At 46.2% G+C, this 23961-nt stretch overlaps 2 protein-coding genes across 2 annotated transcripts in view; both read right to left on the bottom strand.

The window, feature by feature from the left end:
• LOC123759333 (proton channel OtopLc) overlaps window positions 1–23961 on the bottom strand; it is a 108841-nt gene that overhangs the window by 41153 nt on the left and 43727 nt on the right. The gene's annotated exons all lie outside the window — the stretch shown is intronic.
• Window positions 5724–8232, bottom strand: LOC138370378 (serine/arginine repetitive matrix protein 4-like). Its single transcript, XM_069334730.1, has one exon. It carries the CDS (start codon window positions 7647–7649, stop codon window positions 5724–5726), a length of 1926 nt encoding a protein of 641 aa, XP_069190831.1. The 5' UTR covers window positions 7650–8232.

The raw sequence follows: 23961 nt of genomic DNA, 5'->3' as shown, positions 1-23961 counted from the left end.
TGAACAGTAACATTAGGGTAAAAGAAACTCTGCCCATTTGTTTCCGCCTGCACCGGGGATCGAACCCGGAACCTTTGGACTACGAATCCCAAGCGATGTCCACTTAGCTGTCAGGCCCCATGTGTTACTGTTACTAACTACAACACTTGTGTTACTGGCTTAAGGGGGGGGGTTATAATACATGTACCCGGTAGTGTCCGGGATAGTCTACCTCTCCCCCACCCCCATTACATCCCTCTTTTTCTCCCCTAACCCCCCCCCCTCTCTTGCTCCATCTCCCTACCCTCCCCCTTCACCCCATTTCCTTACCCTGTCCCCTCTTTTCCCTAACCCGTTCTTCACTCATCTGGTCTCCAATCTCGAATATATATATATATATATATATATATATATATATATATATATATATATATATATATATATATATATATATATATATATATATATATATGTCGTACCTAGTAGCCAGAACGCACTTCTCAGCCTACTATGCAAGGCCCGATTTACCTAATAAGCCAAGTTTTCATGAATTAATTGTTTTTCGACTACCTAACCTACCTAACCTAACCTAACCTAACTTTTTCGGCTACCTAACCTAACCTAACCTATAAAGATAGGTTAGGTTAGGTTAGGTAGGGTTGGTTAGGTTCGGTCACTTATCTTTTTTTTTTTGTTTTGAGATATATACAAGAGTTGTTACACTCTTGTACAGCCACTAGTACGCGTAGCGTTTCGGGCAAGTCCCTGGAATACAATCCCCGCCGCGAAAAATCGTTGTTATAACCAAGTACACATTTTACTGTTGCGTTAAATAGAGGCTACAGTTAAGGATTTGCGCCCAGTAAATCCTCCCCGGCCAGGATACGAACCCATGACAAAGCGCTCGCGGAAAGCTAGGCGAGTGTCTTACCACTACACCACGGAGACTGTTAATCTACGTTAATTTTAACTCCAATAAAAAAAAATTGACATCATACATAATGAAATGGGTAGCTTTATCATTTCATAAGAAAAAAAATTAGAGAAAATATATTAATTCAAGAAAACTTGGCTTATTAGGCAAATCGGGCCTTGCATAGTAGGCTGAGAAGTGCGTTCTGGCTACTAGGTACGACATATATATATATATATATATATATATATATATATATATATATATATATATATATATGCAACTGACGATCACAATATACTGATCATTGGTATGAAAAAACTCACAGAGAAATTGGAAAGGTTAGCTCTGGGTAAACTAACTGTAGATACACTGAAACATAAATGTGTTGAATAAAATACATAAACAGGCACTAATAACCAAAGCAAAATATATGAACCTTGAAACTAAATAAATTAACGTTTCGATGTGGAAAATTGATCATTGGGTAAAACTAATTCTTCACTTGTTCCTAATTAAAAATCCCGAGTAATTACGGAACCAGGAGTGCGGCTAATCTTATCCAGCATGGTAGTGAAGACGGGTAATTCTCATTAAACTTACAAGCCATGGGAAGGTACAGTTACGGGATACATAAACAGCTGACGCAGCCTCATTACCAACCAACGGCCACCTCCCCCACAACATTCCAGTGAGGGGGGGGGGGGCAGGGGGTGGCCGGTGGAATCACTTCAAGTTCAAGTATGTTTATTGAGACAAGAAAGAAATACATCTCAAAGAGATAGAGTAGCTTAGGCTATTTCTACCCCCCCCCCCCTGGAATCACTAACCGGGCGCTACAAACGGATGTTTCCTGACTTTGTTGTTCCCAAATCATAATGAATTACATTACAAAGACGTATCACAAACACAATTACATTACAAAAACAATGCACAGTTACTAGCATGTAATGTATAGAGCGATGTTCAAAATGCCATTTTAGTGTTCAATACGAATGTTAACCTAACCCATCGTACCCTATAGATTGCGACTACTTTTGATATACACGCACGTCCTCCTGCACTGGTTGGATAGACCCACTGGAAACTACACTATTTGGATTCAGGCCGACATGGCGCTACGCTGTTTGGCAATACAGCTGATAAAACACTTATAACTTTCTCTTCCACTCTACCTATTTTCATGAGTAAGAATTTTAGGATTATATTTCACATTTTTCCTCGCACTTCAATTACAGACCATCTGACGGAAGTCCAGTTCCTGTGTGAGTGATCGTAACACCACCTCTTAAGTTATACACAGAGTTCGTTAATGCAACATCACCGGCCTCTACGAACTCTGTAGCGATCAAGTCAGTGTTAGATTTCGTAAATTTTCGAGCCTTTTCCAACTCGTGCACTCAGCCATATTGATTTTGATAGTCAGCTTAAGTAAGGTTAAATTTCAATTAAAAATAGGATTCATTACGGTAAGTCTATTCAAGTTACGTTCGGTTAGGTTAGATTTAACAAGGTTAGGTTTGGTTAGGTTAGTTTAAGTTAGGCTTGGTTAGGGGTTAGTATCAGTATTAATAATGACTAATTAAACAATATAAAAAAACATGGTCAACATGGCACAAGTCAAATTTCAGCTGGTGGAGTTGAGTATTTTTAAAAGATAAATCTAGTAGGTTCGCTATCCGTTGAAGACTTGACAACTTTTATCTCGTCTCGTTGGGTGGAATATCAATTTAAAGTTGTATCTTGTGCTATGAATTGGATAAAGACACTAACAGAACATGTAAAATATCAAGCAACTTTCAAGACTTGTGGCCTGGTGTAGTGGAGGATGTACACAGTATTGTTGGGTTTACCCAGTAGATGGATGGGTGGCCGTGTCTTTGACAAGGGGGCGCTCTATGAAATGGAATAACAAGCGGGGGTATTAATCTGGTGCTAAGTGAAACAAATTAGAAACGATAGAACGTGGATAAATTTAAATTCAGAAAAGACCTAGATAAACTCAACTTGTTCTCAGGGAAGAGATCCTCTCAGAGGAATGGATTAGGAACGACTTCATAATTTGTGTTATTTTCTACTCTGTATCCATGGTTTAGGTTAAGGTTTCATTACATTTGGTTACGTTAATAATGTGTATTATTGACAATAATGTGAAATATGGAATTCGAAAACTACTTCAGTGTGCCCGCGAATTCTGTTTATAGAAAACCAAATTTTTCAAAGAAAACGTTTTCAGCATATACATTTTATATTTTAAATGAACGATGTATATTGAAATAAAGTTATAAGTTGAGGATAATCTCTGTTTACGACAAAGGTTAATTTGCCAGTTTACATGTAAACTATTACTGGAGCCGTAATATGCTTTCAGGCCATCATAAATATATAGATAACTATCCAGGTGGTTTGAGGGAGGGAGCGTCGTGGTTTCTCATGGTAATAGATTTGGTCTGAGGACGAGTTCAAATTCTGATTGCCAAAATAGAGTTTTTGAATTATGAAAGAGGTTGGCTGGTAACATAACAGATGTTGTAGTGTTTCAAGCGTAGGATAGACAAACCTGTGAGTGGTTGTGTGTGTTTCTCTTGTATTGAAATTGAAATTGAAATAAGTTTATTGAGGTAAAATACACACAAAGGGATGAGGTAGCTCAAGCTATTCTCACCCCATTAGCTTGTATTAGCATCAATACAAGCGACTCGTTTACATGTTTCACTTTGTTATAAACATCTCCTATTTGTAAGCCACATAACGTTAGGCTCTGTAATATATAATTTAATAATTTACATATCAAAAGTTTGAATAACCCATATAAATTTAAAAAGTGAACGTATTTAACTCATGTGATGGAAATAGTTTTTACAAGTGATATGTATAATATTTTGCAGTGTGTATTTACGAAGAAAAAAACATTGGGTTTCGTAACACTTTTCACGCATGCGTATAATAGATACGTTTAGTATCAAGTTGTAGGCACATACACGTCCATAAATATTTTGTGCACGCCTTATAAACCCTGAACCTTCCTGCAAGTCTAAGCAAGTTTTGCAATATGGCGGCTAAATTTGGATCCACAGAACTGTTTAACGGGCGCTGACCCTCTCTTTGTACTACACTTTGGTTCGTTCTCGACTCCTAATCTGGAATCCTGGGTTCGAATCCCGAGCGGTACAGAATGGTTGGTCACGTTTCCCTTCACCTAATGGCCCTGTACCCAGCAGTAAATAAGTACCCCGGAGTCAAGTGTTGCAGAGTTGCAACCTGGGGAGGGTCAGTAGTCCGACCCTGGGGGCAGGGAGCTCGATACAAGCCTAACGTATATACATACACTGGCTGCCTGTCCCCGACAAAACAAAAATAATTATATCTCAGTATGCTTCGGCCAGTCTCCTGTTTTCTTACAAGCAGAAGAAAACAGACGGTGAATAGAAAACGGGAGTTGGTGACTCCATATGGCGCGGGTAACTGAAAAGAATGGCTTGATTACTGCGGAAGACAGGTTCAGTGGCTCTCAAGTACAGACACACCAACACCGGACTAACATAGTGAATGCAACATGAAGGTGGAATAGTTCCCTCTGCACCTGAATTACGCCAGATTTATACTAAACTAATTAACTTGCAGAGACCTCAGGAAGCTGTAGCTTTTACGACATACTTCACGGGTGTGGTATAAGTTACAGCTCCGTTCCTGTGCCAGGTAAGTCCACTACGGGCTCACCATAGCCCGTGCTACTTGGAACTTTTTGTTCCCAGTAGCTGAATCTATAAAAACAGCAACAACGGGTGTGGTATAGGGAACAGCTAACGGGGCCTTGACTATGTCCAGGTAGCTTATGTCCGACACCTACACATATGACTGGAGGTTCACATCTGCTGCGAGCTACATTCTTGATGGAACACTTAAGAGACGGATGCATGGATAGTGAGAAGCCTAAAAGAGAAAGAAACAGTAATTAATGAAGAAGAGCCAGTAGACAGTGCTACAAGTTCACCTGTTCTCTCCAAAGATTTAATTTCTCTCTTGATTTTAATTTCTTTTGATTTAAGATTCTCTCCGACTTTCATTTTAAATTTACGTTCTAATTAGAGAAACTTTCTCGCTCCTTTTTTAAAGACTGACGTAAAACTTTTAATTGCTATAATAACTCAAATACACTCTAGTTTTAACCACAAGAGGATATTAAACATTTGAATTACGTAATTTGTATATACAATATTGCCGGAGACAGGTACGTATTTACTTCTTATTTAATTATATAATGCTTTGTAAAAGGATAGTATTTTGTAGGATGACGTATGCAGTCCATCTTAAGACGATAGTACTGATAACGACTATTTGGTCAAAAAGTACAAAAATAAACTATTGGACCCCAAAAAGTTTACATTTCTGCATTACTGAATTTCCCAAAATGGCATAATGAAAAGTTGGAAATGTAACTAAATAACTTAACCTAACCTGTCCAAGTAATCCTAGGCCTAATATACGGTATAAAAAACTAGATATAATATATACATATACTATACTAGGGCCCCTAGTAATGTTTAAATTTGGTTTCTGGTTTATTTATTCGTGTCCTCTACAAAATTTCCAGTACATAAGGTGAACATTCCTGGCTGCAAACCCATTTTTTGTATTTTTGACAACAAAGTTTTTTCTTTCCATGCTATAATTTTAGGAGGATGGGCTGGTGGTATAGAAGTATAACCGATAGTGCTCAGATATAGCATATTATGATGTGCAGGTGTCGCAGCCAGAGTATGATATACACGCGTGTCTGAGTATACAGATACAATAATACTTTTAAATAAGTAAAAGTGGTGAAAATATATTAGTTGTGGAACTGAGCATGTGGAATCATACCTCTCTTGGGCTCATAGTCAGGAAGGACAACACTAGTGGTGAAGGTCCAGAACTTCTCCGGGTGTTTCTCACGCAGGGAGACTGCCTCCCTGACGGAGGCGTCGACGGGGTGTGGCAGGGAGGATGACTTGTAGGACTTCTGAGACCTTGAGTCTCCCTCAGTATCGTGACTGTGGAAGAATCGGTGAATATCCGAAATGCTGTTAGTCTCCGCGCCCTTCCTCTCCCGATCTCTGTCACAGGCGTCGCCGAAGAGCGCCTGGTAGTGGGTTCTGTTAGGGTTCATACCCTGGCTCCTCCTCAAGGTGCTAAACGTGTCAGAAAGCGTTGGTTTATTCTTCTGTTCCCTGCGAAACGAGGCGTCTGGGTCGTCATTGAACTGTCGCTTATACTTTCTGGCAAGGGACTTGCTGATGGACTTACTAAACGACCGAGTCAGTGACCGGCCGACTCCTTTGCTTAAAGTCCTCCTCAACTGAGACATAGATTCTGTAATTTGGTTAACTGAATCGCTGATTTTAGCCTGTCCAACAGCTAGACTTTTACGAGCAATGTGACCCATGGGACTGTTTTCGTGTCGCTGTAAATTACTCTTTGGTTCTTGCGAAGACTTTCTTGCAGTTCTCTCAGAGTCCCTCCTCCCAGAAGGACGTCCATTTTCTCCGGGCACATTGAAGCTTTGGCTCCTGTATTCTCTTTCATGTCTGGAATCCTGTTCGTTTTTCTTTATTTCTGCAAAAGTACTTATTCTACTCAGGTTACCGCCAGTAGCGTCACTGGACTGGTCGTCCCCACAGTTATCTTTGCAGACCCTCAGACTGACACTTGTGGCTGGGCTCGGGTGTGGCGAGTCCTTGTTTTCCTTGTAGCTCACCTGCAGTAGCATCTGCCGTCGATGCACAGGTGACGCCTCATTAGTTGGCATTACCAGCTTCCAGGCACCTGGCAAACACTTATGTCTCTTCAGTAGCCTTTCATCAAGTTCTGCCTGAAGAGAGGGTGCAGGACTCGCAGTACTGTTCTCATGAGGGCTTCTTTTAGGTACCGGGGACGTCGAACCGTCCACATTCTTTGAGAAATGAGGATTTTCATCTAATGCCCGAGTGCTCCTTGATGAAGGAGAGTCTGGAGGTTTAGCCTGTTGCACTCTAGCTAATTCGAATCTAGCAGAATTTCTATCTGCTTGTGGCTTGTTTTTATTATCGCAATAGTGAGTGGGAGCGGTTGTTATGTGGGTAGAGGCAACTCTTCTGTGACTCTGGGAGAACGGAGCTGCAGGCTCTGGCGTAGACCCCCGAGACAGACGGTCGAAATATTCCAACTTGCCTTTAAAGGGTAGAGCTGTGTCGGAGAGAAGCTTCGTCGACGGCCCCAAGAAAGAATAGCGGCGAACTGGATGTTTGTCTACGGGTGCATTACCGTCTACGTTAGGGTAGATGTAAGAGAAGCCAGGCTGGAAAAGGGGTTGGGGTCGCCGAGCAGGAACAGGGTCCACCTTCGGGCTGTTGCCCTCACAGTTATTCTTCTGGAGCCCGTCATCCTGGGGCCAGTGAGGGGAGGAGGCGCCCGATGGGCTGGCTTCATGTTTCCTCCGACGAAGAGACCCCTTGGGCGACCGAACACCCTCCGGATTGGGATTATGATCATCTTTCTGACGAGACGTTCTGACCTGACTATGAGACCGGTCAGATCTGTGGGACCTATGAGACCGGTCAGATCTGTGGGACCTATGAGTTCGGTGAGACCTGTGTGATTTATGTGACATTGCAGACGGAGAGTTTACAGTACTACTGTTCTCAAGGCTGTCCTGAAATTCAGGACTGTTCTGAAACAGCTGGTCCAGTCGATATCGTGCTGCATAGAGCTGGTCAATCTCTTGGTCTGATACCGCCATGGCGACAAGCGAAGTCTTTCTCTTTACGAAACTAACTAGGAAAGAAAGACAACCTTGTCATGCAGGCTGGACTGGGCGAAAAGGACCCGGGATCAGTGGTTCACTCGTGCACTGAGCACATGACTGATGTGCTGAGAAGAATCACTCGTACCGCTCAGCACATTACTGAAGTGCTGTACAGGAGTGTTGGATGGCCTGTACACCGTAGATATCACGTCTACTGAGCTTCCAGTCATGTCAGCCGCTATACGGAGACCGACTCACACTTAGGCTCTGCTCTGTGGTAATTATTCTGTAACACACTTACATTTCAATCTAAACTGTAACACCGATATAAAAAATGAACACTGAGGATAGATTTCAGAGCTGTAGAGCGCAAGCACCTTGACACTGTGGCGGGTCGACGGGGAACGAGTGCAGCGCGAGGCGAGGGACAGTGGCGGTGGAAGCCGGTCCGCGACAGGACCGCGTCGGGGCTTACACTGAGGCGGGGGAGTCAGCTGGTGTCCGGCCTGGCTGGCTGCGTGCTGTGGCCAGGCCGCCCACAACACCCACTCTGGCTGTGTGTTGTGGCCAGGCCGCCCACAACACCCACTCTGGGTGTTGTAGCGAGGCCGCCCACAACACCCACTCTGGCTGGGTGCTGTGGCCAGGCCACCCACAACACCCACTCTGGCTGGGTGCTGTCGCCAGGCCCCCCACAACACCCACTCTGGGTGTTGTAGCCAGGCCGCCCACAACACCCACTCTGGCTGGGTGCTGTGGCCAGGCCGCCCACAACACCCACTCTGGCTGGGTGCTGTGGCCAGGCCGCCCACAACACCCACTCTGGCTGGGTGCTGTAGCCAGGCCGCCCACAACACCCACTCTGGCTGGGTGCTGTAGCCAGGCCCCCCACAACACCCACTCTGGCTGGGTGCTGTCGCCAGGCCGCCCACAACACCCACTCTGGCTGGGTGCTGTGGCCAGGCCGCCCACAACACCCACTCTGGCTGGGTGCTGTCGCCAGGCCCCCCACAACACTCACTCTGGCTGTGTGTTGTGGCCAGGCCGCCCACAACACCCACTCTGGCTGGGTGCTGTCGCCAGGCCCCACACAACACCCACTCTGGCTGTGTGTTGTGGCCAGGCCCCCCACAACACCCACTCTGGCTGTGTGCTGTGGCCAGGCCCCACACAACACCCACTCTGGCTGGGTGCTGTCGCCAGGCCCCCCACAACACCCACTCTGGCTGTGTGCTGTGGCCAGGCCGCCCACAACACCCACTCTGGCTATGTGCTGTGGCCAGGCCGCCCACAACACCCACTCTGGCTGTGTGTTGTGGCCAGGCCCCCCACAACACCCACTCTGGCTGGGTGCTGTGGCCAGGCCGCCCACAACACCCACTCTACAGTACAGTCTGTCCACCCAGCCACTCCTGTCCACATACACCTAAGGTAGGGGAAGGGAGGGAGGGAACATTTATATACTAATCCGTAGGGTGAGGGAGTGTGTCGTGGACGCTCTGCTTGCCACGACACACGTGTTGAGTAGCGACGGTCGCGGTCGTGATGGCTAATGAAGGTGAAGTAATTATGGTGGCGGCTGGAAATAATGGTAGTAGTTGTGGTGGTGGAACTAGTGGTATTAACGATGGTTTGGAGCAATGATCGCTGGCGATGGTTGTGGCGGCCCCCGCAGCGGTATTCCTTTAACGGTGTTATTCTGTGTTCATTATTATGCGCCTGGCCGCCTGCACTGGGCCATATGTTCCACCCCAAGACTGCCACAACCACACACACCACACTCCCGCTCTTCTTCTGGGAGTGGAGACACTTGCAGTGTCTCAACTCTTCCCGTTTTTCCGCGTCTTGCTTGTCTGTTAGGGGTAATTAGGGGGAGCCATAGTCCCCTCACTTTGTGGACTACGGTCTCCTCTGTGGACCGTAGTCCCCTCACTCAGTGGACACGTGTTGTAGTTCAGACCTCGGGCCAAACACGAGCCGAGTTAGGTTATTCAGCTCCATGTATATGAGTATTATATTAGTGTGTGTATGTGCGTGCGTGTGTGCGTGTGTTCGTGAGTGAGTGCGTGCGTGCGTGCGTGTGTCCGTGAGTGAGTGCGTGCGTGCGTATTGTGAGTGCTGCCTCTGTCATCAGGGTGACCCAGGAAGCACCAGAGACAGGTCAGGTCAGGACCGGCTCACTCACCGTGTAGACAGCCCTGACCTCCTTCTGTCGACCCTCTACACGCGCCACAACGTAACAGCAAGTCAACAACTTTAACAACATGTTGTTGTACCCTCACAGCTGCGTCTTAGTGTACACAACCAGGACTGGAGTAGTGGGGTTGGGGGGGGGGGGAAGGTAGAGTAGTTTGTGCCAAGAAACTCATTGTATTGTTAGGAGCGTCCAGGCCAGAGTAGAGGCTGTTATTAACCTTCAGGTTATTACAGTCCTTGAGGATACTATTAACCTGGTGGTCGCCCATCAAAAAGTATTGACCATTAATCATGTCGGTGGCACAGCGGTCTAGAAGGCGTGTGCTTGGGAGAACCCCCAGTGTGCGGGTTCGAATGCTCCTCGTGGCTCTTACTGATTGTCTCACGAGTTTGAACAAAGTCATATTAAAGTATGGGGAAATATGTATAATTTACTGACTATGCAGGCGAGGAGTCACAATAACGTGGCTAAAGTAAGTTGACCAGACCACACACTAGAAGATGAAGGGACGACGGCGTTTCGGTCCGTCCTGGACCATTCTCAAGTCGATGTGTGTGTCAATTTACTGACTAGTCTGTTAATGTCTAGAACATGAAAAATAAAATTACAAATGTACCGTTATTAATGAATACATGAAGTAAAAAAAATCTCAAGATTCTGCTCGTCGAGGAGAGTTTGCAGCTTGAGCGAGAGGGACCACAACCGCGTCCAGCAACCAATCCTACCAGCGCACACCCGCGTCCCCATCAACCACAAAACTACACTCTAATAAGTTTACGTTAAAAGCCCCTGGATTTACATTCTTGTTTGGATTGATAACAAAACATCCTCCACATACACACACATGAGCCCAAAGACAGGGACCACAGCCAGGTTGATCAGATCCTCTTCACCACAACTCTTATAATGGGTGTTGTTATGTCCTCTGCGGCAGCCTGGCCGGCCCACGGCGCCTTCCGCAGCAGGAAATATACCAGTGAGAAGACGAGGGGAGGAGGAAGGGGGAAGACGAGGGGAGGAGGAAGGGGGAAGACGAGGGAAGGAGGAAGGGGGAAGACGAGGGTAGGAGGAAGGGGGAAGACGAGGGAAGGAGGAAGGGGGAAGACGAGGGAAGGAGGAAGGGGGAAGACGAGGGGAGGAGGAAGGGGGAAGACGAGGGGAGGAGGAAGGGGGAAGACGAGGGAAGGAGGAAGGGGGAAGACGAGGGGAGGAGGAAGGGGGAAGACGAGGGTAGGAGGAAGGGGGAAGACGAGGGAAGGAGGAAGGGGGAAGACGAGGGAAGGAGGAAGGGGGGAAGACAAGGGAAAGAGGAAGGGGGATACGAGAAGGGAGGAGGAAGGGAATCGCAAGAAACAAGATATTAAAGAATGAGAAAGAAGATAAGAGTAATAATGAGAATCAGTGTTTCCTCCAAATAATGTTAAGGAACATTTTCTCAAGGCTGTTAGGTGAAGTTTAGGTGTTAAGTTAGGTAAACGAAGAACATTAAAAAAAAAAAACATGAACAATTTACATAGTACATTTACAAGTAGGAACATTTATAATGTAGAACAGGACTGACCATTACACCTTGTAATGTTTCCCAGGTCATGCTCGTCACACACACACACACACACACACACACACACACACACACACACACACACACACACACACACACACACCCACACACACACACACACACACACACACACACACACACACACACACACACACACACAGGTAACAGCCAATTTTAAAGAAAAACTTCTTTGTTTGGGACGTAAAACTCTTACCATGAGACACCGTTATTCCCTAGGGTGGGAGGGAGGGGAGTGGGAGGGGGGAGGGCAGGTGAGGGTGGGGGTGGTGGGAATAAAGGGGAAGGTGGGGAAGGAATGGGTGGATGACCGGCGGTGACGGGTGGGGATGGTGAGGTGGAGGGGGTGAAGGTAGGGATAGTGAGGGGGAAATCAGGAAGAAGTAAGGCTTGATAATGGTGAAGGAACTATACAATGAAACAAGGCTTGAGAAGAGAAGGGAGAGGAGGCTGGGAAAGAGGGGGAGGGAGAGGAACAGGAGGAGACACAGTGGAAGAGGGGGAACAGAAGGAGACACAGTGGAAGAGGTGGATGAAGTTGGGGGGGAGGAAGGGGGCCACTGTTACAAGGTCATTATTGCCGAAAAAATTACAACTAAAATCACATAAATAAATGAATACACTAAAATTCAAATACAAACCAAAAAAAAAAAATCTGAAATTAAAAATATTAAACTAACAACGCTAAAACTACCCCCAAATTAAAGAAAAGAAAAGTCTCAACACGATTCAAAACACTGTAAACTACTCATTAACCAGAGGCAGGTGTCTGCAGGAGAATGGGGCGGAAACCGGAGCTAAATGGGGACTCGAAATTCACCCCACTGAGGACCTCTTCAGCCATGGGGGCGAGGAAGGTGTGTGGTGATCTAAGGAGGCCAACACGCTATCTTATCTCTCTCTCTCTCTCTCTCTCTCTCTCTCTCTCTCTCTCTCTCTCTCTCTCTCTCTCTCTCTCTCTCTCTCTCTCTCTCTCTCTCTCTCTCATGCTTCAAGTGGTCCTTTCAGGGCAGCCGGTGAAAACGTTCCCACACTTGCAATGTGCAAATGTGCTTCTCCTGCATCCAGTTGTGCGTGCGAGTCATGATCGAAGCTTCAAGTATCACGTGATGAATAATGTGAAGAGTTATGAGCACGAAGGGAGTGGTCGATACATCTTCAGAAGGAATGATTCCTTCTGAAGATGTATTATTAATATACGAAAGTACTTAAAGAAATTCCTATATGTGTGTGTGTGTGTGTGTGTGTGTGTGTGTGTGTGTGAGAAAGAGAGAGAGAGAGAGAGAGAGAGAGAGAGAGAGAGAGAGAGAGAGAGAGAGAGAGAGAGAGAGAGAGAGAGAGAGAGAGAGAGAGAGAGAGAGAGAGAGAGAGAGACAGAGACAGAGACAGAGACAGAGACAGAGAGAGAGAGAGAGAGAGAGAGAGAGAGAGAGAGAGAGAGAGAGAGAGAGAGAGAGAGAGAGAGAGACAGAGACAGAGAGAGAGAGAGAGAGAGAGAGAGAGAGAGAGAGAGAGAGAGAGAGAGAGAGAGAGAGAGAGAGAGAGAGAGAGAGAGAGAGAGGGGGGGGGGAAGGAGGGGGTTGATGTTTGCAATACCTTGTGTGTGGTAGTTTAATTCGCTGGCAAGAAATGGTTAAAGAGAAAGCGAACATATGATAGCAACCGCTCACCTTGTCTGCCAGCCTCCACTCCTGTTCCAAATCGTTTCTGGAAGAGGCTTGGAGTGTGGCTGTCTACGGCTTCAGGGACACTCGGGGGTTGGGCGCCTTCGATGAGGTCACTATCAGGTAACTCTTGGGTCCACTGAAGCGGCTCAGGCAGACTGGAGTGAGATGTATTCTGTGGCGATTTCCCTTCTTTCTTGACAGAGAGACACTTGATTGTCCTCATTTTCAAAGATTTTTCCTGTAGATTTTGGAGCCTAAAGAGCTCATTCGTCTGAAACTGCTCTCTGACACCAACTCTGGATGGGTTGTGCGGCACTGAGCCACTGCTGTGGTTGTGCCACGTGGGCTCTACTTCCTCGTAGTCATGGTGGTCCCAGGAGAAGCCAGCACTCAAGGTACTTTCGTGGCTCTTGACTTTACGGGAGGCAAGAGTGGCATTGTCGAGGTAACCCAAGGAGAAGGGAGCAGAAAAGACGCTCTCGAGGCTTATTGAGCGATGGAGACTGGAGTTCGGATCATGAAGTTCTGGGTCGCAACGCCTATAGTCGCAATCCTTAAGGTCGCAGTGCCTAGAGTCGCAGCGTTCAAAGTCACAGTCCCTAGCGTGGCAGTGCCTAGAGTTGTAGGGCCCAGGGTGCCACATGTTGGGTACGCTACTGGCCGGCCACAAGACAGACTGAGGCTCAGGCCCCTTCCTTAACTTTGGGTCAGAGGGCGCTCCCACGCTTGTAAAGCTAACAGATTTGTATTCATTTGGACGGCCAGGGGCTCTGCGCGCCTGTTTGTTCTTGGAGAGTAGCGCCGCCGAGGAGGACGACACCGCTGGTACTTGGAGCTCCTCCCGGGGCTTGTCAGATGGGTCGCAACCTGCTTTGTCAGCCTTGTAGAAGGAATCGTGGAAAGGTCTCCTGCGCAGAGTTGGAGTCGTCTGTGTGGACATCGAGCTCTTATCTGCACACAATTTTGGTTCTGTCATGCAGATACGTGGAAGGGAGTCACCGTAGCTATTCAGTTTTTTAAAATAAACGTTATCACAAGGAAATCTATTAGCAAAGCTTGTAACTTTTGGTGAAGAAAAGCTCTGACTCCTCTTTAAATGGGTACTAAAGCGCTTGTATCTTAGATCAGTGTTATTATCCTGGTACCTGCGCAAGACATCAATATTACGATAACTCCCAGCGCGTCTAGCTCTACGGTACCTTGGCGGGCTGCGTTCTTCTTGGTGCTGAGGAGCAGTGCTCGTGTATGGAGCACACACTGGACGCTCCCACTCTACTAAATATTGACTATCACGCGCGCTCTGCAGTCTTCTGACACTAGACAGAGCTACCTTGACGTCCTCCACCATAAAGTCACTAACTTCTAGAGAACTCTGTCGATCATCTGGCGTCGTGTGTTCGTCCTCACAAGACATGCCTTTCTTAGCATGTCTGTTGGGTAGCTCCGTGTAGATGTTTTCGGTGCAGACTAAGCTTTCACTGTCTAGACGGCAGCTTGAGTGTTCGAAGGGGGGCCAGTCAACATGGATGCTTCTATCAGCAGGCAGACATCTGCGAGCTTTTCCCTCTTGTGTCAGGTCCTCCAGAGACGAGAGTGAATCATGACCTGCACATTTCACCCCACGAACGGACGTCTGAGATGCAAGATCTATTTCCTTCTTGCAACCTGTTAGTACATGCTTGAAGCTAGACGTTGTTGGTTGAAATGCTAACCGCTTGAGAAAACACACAGATGGCGGATACACTACTTGCTTGATGCGAGGCAAAGATATCTGAGGTCCTACCCGGTTTAAGGCACTCACGGATTCTTGAGATCTTACTCGCTTGAGTCCGGACGAAGATGGTTGGGATCCTACTCGTTTGAGACCGGTCGTAGAGGGTTGAGATCCTACTCGCTTGAGACCGGTCGTAGAGGGTTGAGATCCTACTCGCTTGAGACCGGTCGTAGAGGGTTGAGATCCTACTCGCTTGAGACCGGTCGTAGAGGGTTGAGATCCTACTCGCTTGAGACCGGTCGTAGATGGTTGAGATCCTCCTCGTCTTAGACCAGAGGAAGCTGATGGTCTCTGAGTTTTTAGTGTGAAAGGTTGTGGTGGAATCAGTGCCTCTCCCGTCAGGTAAGAATTGCTGGTCTGGCCGCCAGAAGCTGTTGGGTGATCACAAATAAGTGGAAGACTGTCATCGGTGGGGCAGGCGTGAAGGGCCACCCTGGTGTTTCCCATCACGTGGAGAGAGTGTTGACCCTTAACAGATGATGAGCACTGTGGAGGCTGTAATGGATTTGAGACAAGTTTTCTGTTATTAATACTCTGGTGACCTTGATTTTGAGTCCTTGTTATTTCACGTATTAGAGGAGATGTTGTATTTTTCACACACGTTGTTTCTGCTTCATATGTGTATGCCGAGAAGATGGAAGGATTAACGGCACCTTTGTCATGTGTGTTGTGGACATGTAACTCGTGTGTGGCACCTCTGGAGGCGGGGTGATCCTTTGACTTGACACACTGAACGAAGTCCATACTCCAGCTCTCTTCCTCGTGCTGATTGATTGTGTTGCAGTTAGCCCTTTCACGAGCGTAGTTCAAAGGCGGAGACACCAACAACGGGAGACTCTCTAGGACAGATGGTGGGATGGCTGGGAGAGGTGGCGGGGTGGCTGGGAGAGGTGGCGGGGTGGCTGGGACAGGCGGTGAGCTGGTTCTTCTAGACGTAGGTCGCCGATCAGATCCGGAATAACGTCGGACACTAAGGTTTTGCAAGTCGCATTGAGTATCTCTTGGATGAACGATTTCAGGGTCTGCTCGTTCCCACTTGGTCAGTATCTGTTGCTGGAACTTGCTGGCTTTCTCTGCTATCTCTTGCGTAAAGCTTTTCCACTGCTCAGGTGATCTACGCACGATGTTGGCGTAATGTGGCACTTGGTTAAACATGGTGGATGACTTGGCGACGAGTTTCCTTGTGGCTTGCACACTCTGGGGGCCGGATGCTGACAAACTTCCAGGAGAGGGGCTGTAAGGGAGCACACTTGCGTGCGTGCCAGTAGTGGCGGGGTCCAGCACTGTGTTGACCTCATCAACGTCAGCCCCAACACCTGTGGTGCACGGGTTTATGTCTTCGTTGTCAGTTCTTGCATTCTCTGTATCGTTCACCATTCTTACTCGTTTCATTTTTACCTTTAAGTTTGTGTCGTCTCTCTGCACAATTTCTCTCTTTCCAGCATATTCAATCGGCATGGCAGTCATGCTGGGTGACTTTACACTACTTTGTTCTAGGACCAATTTCGGCACCGTATTCTTTGGTGCAGGTCCGCTTGACCCGGATCTCCGTTTTCTATCATCACCACAAATGTAAGTGGATTCCATGTGAGTCTTGTAGTTTATCACGAAGGTTCCAAACTCGTCCAGCAACTTCCTTTCAAACTCAACGCGAGACACTACACAGAGACACTACACAGGCGCCTGAACGTATAAGTCATTAAGTCCCAAGACGACAACTTGGCGAGAGGAGCTGAGTGGCGACGTCTCCCTCACCAGCTGGGACAATGGGTCACTTCCAGGGGCCAGTCTGGGAAAACAACGTTGATGTATCATCAAATCAACGTTGACTCAACGTTACCTGAGCATAATATATCACATGGGGGTTAGATAACATCCTGTGCTGGTCCTCCACATCCACCAAAATTATCCTTGTTCTTCCTGCACGCTCTAGTGATCCTCTGGCACACGGCGTTTGCTCCGGGAGAATGTTATCTTGACGCTCCGTAAATAGGACTGATTTCCTATGTACTCAGGACACTACCTTACACTTTTCTGTTTAGTCAATTAATTATAAGTTTCATGTTCATCGTGTGAGCAGCAGTGGAAAGGTCACAGAGCCACGTAGTGGGCCCAGAAGGTGAACCACAATATTCCTTGAGCTAAGCAAATTACAGTATTGTAGAGCTAGTTATGTGGAGTTTATTAACATATATATATATAGCTACAGTTACAGTCTACAGCTATAGTTCAGTTAAATTGGTTTATTTAATCACCATGCCCATCCCGAGGATGGTGACAGAGGGATCAGTCACAGAGTGGGTTCATAAACAAGCCCAATTTTTCTTTATTTTTAGATAATTCATACTGAACAGTTTACATTTCGATTCAATTTGTATGTCTCGCACAACATACCCATCCAGTGGGTGGGGGTGGAAGGTAGACCAGTCACAGTGGGGGCTCAGACACCGAACCTGTGTTGGCTTATTAAAACAAATCTGTGATCCTACGAAGTTAGTTAGAGATCCATGAGCATATAATATGAGTTCAGTGTACGATGATGAATTCATGAGCTAAGAATGTTAGGCGAGAGTTGTCTATGCAGTATACCTAGGTCATAAAAGTATTTGTGTGTACGTCTGATACCATACTACTTGTGTTAAGGAGGAATGTATATGTTTATCTCTCAGAATGTTTGGTAATATGTTTATTGTTTGTGATGTGTGTCTATGTATGTATTAACACGATGTACTGAATGGGGTCAGAATAGCTTGAACTACCTCATCCCTTTGTGTGTATTTTACCTCAATAAACTTATTTCAATTTCAATTTCAATTACGAGAGAGTAGTCTACAGCACCTGTGTGTGAGCAGCGTATATACGCTGCTCACACACAGTATGTATATACGCTGCTCACACACAGTATGTATATACGCTGCTCACACACAGTATGTATATACGCTGCTCACACACAGTATGTATATACGCTGCTCACACACAGTATGTATATACGCTGCTCACACACAGTATGTATATACGCTGCTCACACACAGTATGTATATACGCTGCTCACACACAGAAAATGTATATATGCTGGTTAGCATTGTAAATGTGTGGCCACGTCTGTGGTAGAAGAAACAAGTATCTACACTACGTGCACCAGGCTAAACTGGGACACCTGGCCATGGTGTCTGCTATTATACCATCTCCGTTTAAACACCTCAACGTTTCTCGAACATTAGTGATAAGACTTGTCTATAAATTCATGGTTGTTTATAAATTACAATGGATTAAATAATGATAAAGGGTACGAGAGAAGTTTCTGACAAAGTTTTCACTTTTCCAGATGTACAAGAGCAGGTGGCGCACCCTGCCAGGGACACCTGTAGCCCAGCATAAGCCTGTGCGGACGAGGAGTCACAATAACCTGGCTGAAATATGTTGACCAAACCACACACTAGAAAGTGAAGGGACGACGACGTTTCGGTCCGTCCTGGACCATTTTCAAGTCGATAAGCCTAGTACTAGTCACATCTGGAAATCTGCTCACAGACTTCTTTACATAAGGCCAAAAACTGTGGTACTAAAAAACGGTAGTGGCTCGAGAAATGTACATACTGTCCCGTTTTGTCCCATACGACAGTTTCTTGACGATGGGAAACTTTAGGAGGGCGGGCTGCTCCGTGCGCCGCGCACCTCAGCCCCGCCTCTCCGCGCAGAACAAGGAAGGGAAGGGAACTATCAGGAGAAAGAAAGCGACAAGCCATCACGACTATATAGCACTTAGAATGGATCAGGATAAGGATTTGGGATGGGACGTGGGGGACGGGAGGGGAAAGGAATGATGCCCAGCCATTTGGACGGTCGGGGATTGAACGCCGACCTGCATGAAGCGAGACCCATCGCTCTACCGTCCAGCCCAAGTGGTTGGGAGGCAGAACAAAGAGAGATCGTTTGTTGTGAACACCAAGAACTCTTTGTTCTCTGATGCACTGACCAGCTGACGTGATATGCATCGTCTCCTTCATTAATCACTTTGGTTTAGTTTGTTCTGCTCTTAGCTTAAGAGAGCAGAGAGATACTAGAGAGCAGCAGACTTTTATAACCATTCTCTTGTTTCCTGCTCACTTTGATCAGTGGTTCACGGGTTCGTACACCTTCAGTCGTACTCCTTCAGACGTTCGTTCACCTACACACGTTCGTACACCGCCGCCAGTGTTGATGTACACGAGAGTTGTGTTGTAATGAGCACAACACTGTGTACTGTGTGTGTTCTCAGTGTTACTACTGTTACCTCGCCTGCTGGCACAAGACAACGGTTACTTGTCGCTACTGTTACGTTACTGACGTTGTTACAACATCGATATTAGCTGAAAAAATCTCTCAAAAACACACTATGGACACTCAAGCCAGCATTTCAGACTTCACAGGAGTATCTGGGATTAGGAGTAGGAGCCGATTCTCCATAAAGAGGGGCATAGGGGGATGACCATAACCACCCAATGACTTGTCATACAATCACAAATCACAATGTCCCCGACCAGGACTCCTGGTTGCTGGACTGGTCAACCAGGCTGTTGGACGCCGCTGCTCACAGCCTGACGTATGATTCACAGCCTGGTTGATCAGGTATTCTTTGGAGGTGTTTGTCGAGTTCTCTCTTGAATACAGTGAGAGATCGGCCAGTTATGTCCCTTATGTGTAGCAGGAGAGCGTTGAAAAGTCTCGGGCCTCTGATGTTGCTAGAGTTCTCTCTCAGAGTACCTGTTGCACCTCTGCTCTTTAACGGGGGTATTCTGCACATCCTGCCATGCCTCCTGGTCTCCAACCTTGTACAGACAGACACTCTCTCTCTTACAGATAGATAAATACCGTATAATAAATTCTGTTGAAATTTTACTGTCAGAAATTGTAATTGAAACTTAAAGTCAAAATTACAAATCTCTTGCTTGCTTTCTAGACGGGAGTTGTGATGTAAAAGTCACAGAGCATCAATCAGTATATAGATTAGCGGCTTGACTGATCTACTGAAGCTGTCCGAGAGAACAAGCAGCAACTTGGGCAAACTTTGGAAAGCTTAGCGCCACAATTAACACACCAACACATAACAATCCATCACAGTCGAATCCTAATCAACTTGCAGAACGCGAGTCACAATAACGAGGCTGAACATGACACTCCCAACCCACACATCAGAAAATGAGGAAACCAGACCAAGACGCGTCTGGGATCATCCCGGACGTAGGTTCGAACCCTCATCACGGCCCTTGTGGATTTGTTCAGGAAATGACGACGTTTCGGTCCGTCGTGGACCCATTATCGAGTCGTGATGATGGTGGTCGTCGCTTTTTTTGTTTTCAGGCGCGTTGGATGGGTACTTTATCGAATTATTTCAAGGCCTTTCGGCGGACGACACGAATGTGTATCATTGTGTGAGTGTACTGCAAAGGTAGAGGTGTACACGCTGGGTGAGCGTCGCTTTCACTCACTGTAAGACATCAATGTCATCCAGCACTCGTTCTCTCGCTTTCCCTGGTGATCATCCAGGTGTGGGATGGTGATCATCCAGGTGTGGGATGGTGATCATCCAGGTGTAGGGTGGTGATCATCCAGGTGTAGGGTGGTGATCATCCAGGTGTAGGGTGTTGATCATCCAGGTGTAGGGTGGTGATCATCCAGGTGTAGGGTGGTGATCATCCAGGTGTAGGGTGGTGATCATCCAGGTGTAGGGTGTTGATCATCCAGGTGTAGGGTGGTGATCATCCAGGTGTAGGGTGGTGATCATCCAGGTGTAGGGTGGTGATCATCCAGGTGTAGGGTGGTGATCATCCAGGTGTAGGGTGGTGATCATCCAGGTGTGGGAGGTGTTGGACGGAGCTATATGTATAATGCTCTGTGATCGCTAAATAAGTCGTGCAGCCCGTCCTCATAAACAAAGGCCCAAAGTCCATTCCATGCACCGGCCAAACCCCTGTTTATGAATGAAAAATGGTTTACACACGACTCACAACTGATTACGTTCGAACACTTTGGGAACAAGTGCATCACTGACGACTTTTGTTCGAACCACAACGCTGTAAATGCTTCACCCACGTACTACAAATACAAATAATCGCCAACAGAACCTAAATACCTAACCTAACTTATGCCTATACATGCACAATATGCTAATATATTATAATATTAATTTATATTTGAGAAAATTTCTGTTTTAAATGAACAGCATGTTAAAATTGATGAATGCGTTGTAGCAGCCTAGTGCGAAGACGGGTTGTCTGGGTAGAACGGCCGCTGCTTTAAACAGCCTAGTGTTAGGACGGTTTGGGTGTGGTCTGACCCCTTGACACATATTGGAACCTGGAAGGGAAACCAGGTAGGTAGCCAGGTAGGCGGGCCAACCAGGTAGCCCTGTAAGACTGCGGCGAAAAGCTAGTTAGCCTAGTTGCTGTTTGAACAGGCCCAGAGGACAATGTAAAGTACTGTGGTAACACTTATAAAAATTGTGCTCAATCTTGATAAGTTATTAAAACTACTATTAACAAATCGTGACTGGTCGACTAATGACTTCATGTATCTGATACACACCACCATCACCCAATGTTTGCAGATGCCCGCGGAATCAGACGCCGGAGCCACAAACCTAATTATAGACACAAAAGTTCATGGGATCAACGGCCCTTCTGAATCTTCCCACATTCTGATGGTCTGATGTTGAAAGCTTGGCTGTGGCTTACAACCCGTTGATCAACCAGCAAGTATCCTTTAATCACGAGCTTAGTTCATGAACTACTAAGTATAACTCTTAGTAGTTCATGAACTCTTAGTATACTCAGAATAATTAGTATACTAAGTATAAGTAACTGTAGTATACTTAGTCTTTAGTATACTACAGTAACACTTAGTATACTGTGTATACAACAAGAAGCAAAACAAAATTTCTTGCTAGGTAAGTGTAGTGTACAAAGTTTGTGGAACGTGAGAACGTTTAACAGAAAATGGGAAACCCTGGTAAACGGGAGGCTGCAGAAAAGGAGAGTTTTGAAGCACAAAAGATGACACAATAAGAGCCCATAGAGAATACGAATGAGAAAAAAGTACCTTCAGTATGGAAAGCCTTAGAGAAGAGGAAAACGTTACAAATGAGAAAGTCATAAAGAATAAGAACAAAGAATGGAGGACCACAGGGAATAGGAAACCTTACAGAACAGGAGGCAGTAGAGGCTTTTCCTAAATAGCCTCATTTGGATTCAGCTGTATTTTACTGTTGAATTTAGTTTGAATATGTTTCGAATGAAAGTGAGATGCCATAAACGTTTCTAATTATTTCATTCCATTTCATTCATCTGGACACTAGGAGACTCGATCTAATTGTATCTGAGTCTAATTTGTATCTATCTTCGACAGATACAGATATATTCGAAGATAACCAGAGTGTGTTTTAAGATATATATTCTCTAAAACAAACAAAATAATTCAAAGTATAAAATTTAATCTACAACATTTGCAGTTGTCAATCCCATAAAATCGAACATATATTTGGTATTAATTAAGACAGATAATACTTCAACTGGCTCACGCAGGTTTAGCCGCGTTAAAGCACAGGTTTGCAGTAGTGTACAAGGTCTTACGCTACACACACACACACACTAGCGGCTACACTACACCCACCTGTGTAGCGGTAAATGGCGCGGTACCAGCACTTGGGACAACACTCTGGACAACACCTGTACACTTTGGTTGCCTTCCTGGGCTGTCTTCCACACCCCTGCACCATCACGCACCCGCACGTGTGCCGAGGAGCAGGTGTGCCGTCACCATACTCCACACACGGTGCATTTGTGGCTCTGCTCTTGTATCCAACCAGTTGTGGCTAGTCGAGGATGTTGTATAATATGGGTTATACAACGTTTTCAGGTCTGTACACGTGTGGGTTGTAAGTTATGTTCATCAATATCAGAACAAGATCACATGCCGATACATTACTGTGTGTGTACAAGTGTACTACAGTAGGCAGCAGGTGGCACTACAGCTGCTCAGACGACTGAAGTACAATAGCGTAAAATTGATTTCAGTCGTTGGGCGGCGTGTTATCAGTAGTCAAACAAGGTCACACAAGGGGTAACTACTCTGATATTGTCTCGTGAGCCACACCCACGCACAACACTCCTGGCTTAATGCCGTTCGTTCCACACTAGACACCAAACGTTTATTTAATTTTTTCACAGCTTTTCAAGCACTAATTCAATGAACTTGGCCAATATTTATGGGAAGCCTTGAGGCAGGGTCGTGGCGGTGTGTGCGGAGCGTGGTGGAGTGCAGGCAACTGGCCCCGGGTCTGTGGTGATCTCTCTTGCTCGCCGCCTCCCGCCATCACTCTCCCTCCACCAGGCCGTCTCAACCCGTCCTCTCAATTAATAGGTCGTGTTTTGTACGTTACGGTAACCAATGTTACAAAAGTAACCTGTACTATGTAAATTAACGGCTGGCAAATCTTTACGTTTTTCTATGCATCGGACTCGATAGGTTAGGTGGGTTGCTCGGGTTCATACGTTTCTGGTTGGGTTAGATGGAATTGTACACGTATTGGCAAATTACGAGAAGGGTGTGGACGAAGACCATGTGAGGAACCACCCAGACCGCTACTGACACTTCCTCCTTAACCCAATACCACAACACTCCTCCGGAACAATGGAGCGACCTCTGAGAAGCTGCCGGCTTCCTGTCCCCAATGAGGCCAGTAGGGATGATGGATTCAGGTAAATATGTTGTTTGGTATGACATGGTGAAGAAGCACGGCTCTAAACCCCAGAATGGAACACAAAAACCTTCCATTAAAAAAAAATTGTCTGAAAATCCCGACAAGTCAAAAGGGCATTATCCAAGGTCTGCTGCGAGCATCTTGAGGTGTGACTTGTGCAGTGCTGTGAGTTCTTGTGAAACGACGAGGGCGCCTTGTGGTGGGAGCTTGGCTGAGGTCAGTCTGGATCAAGTTCTGATATAAAACCGGGGACCTCTAATGTTCAAACAGAGCTCTCGGGTTGTGTGTATGGCACCTCTACTGATACCTCTCTCCAGTGATATCTCTCTCTCGTCTCCTTTCCAGAGAGTAC

Source organism: Procambarus clarkii, chromosome 32 (assembly GCF_040958095.1).
Source record: "Procambarus clarkii isolate CNS0578487 chromosome 32, FALCON_Pclarkii_2.0, whole genome shotgun sequence".
NCBI classification, from domain to species: domain Eukaryota; kingdom Metazoa; phylum Arthropoda; class Malacostraca; order Decapoda; family Cambaridae; genus Procambarus; species Procambarus clarkii.
This window is presented reverse-complemented; position numbering and strand designations above follow the sequence as displayed.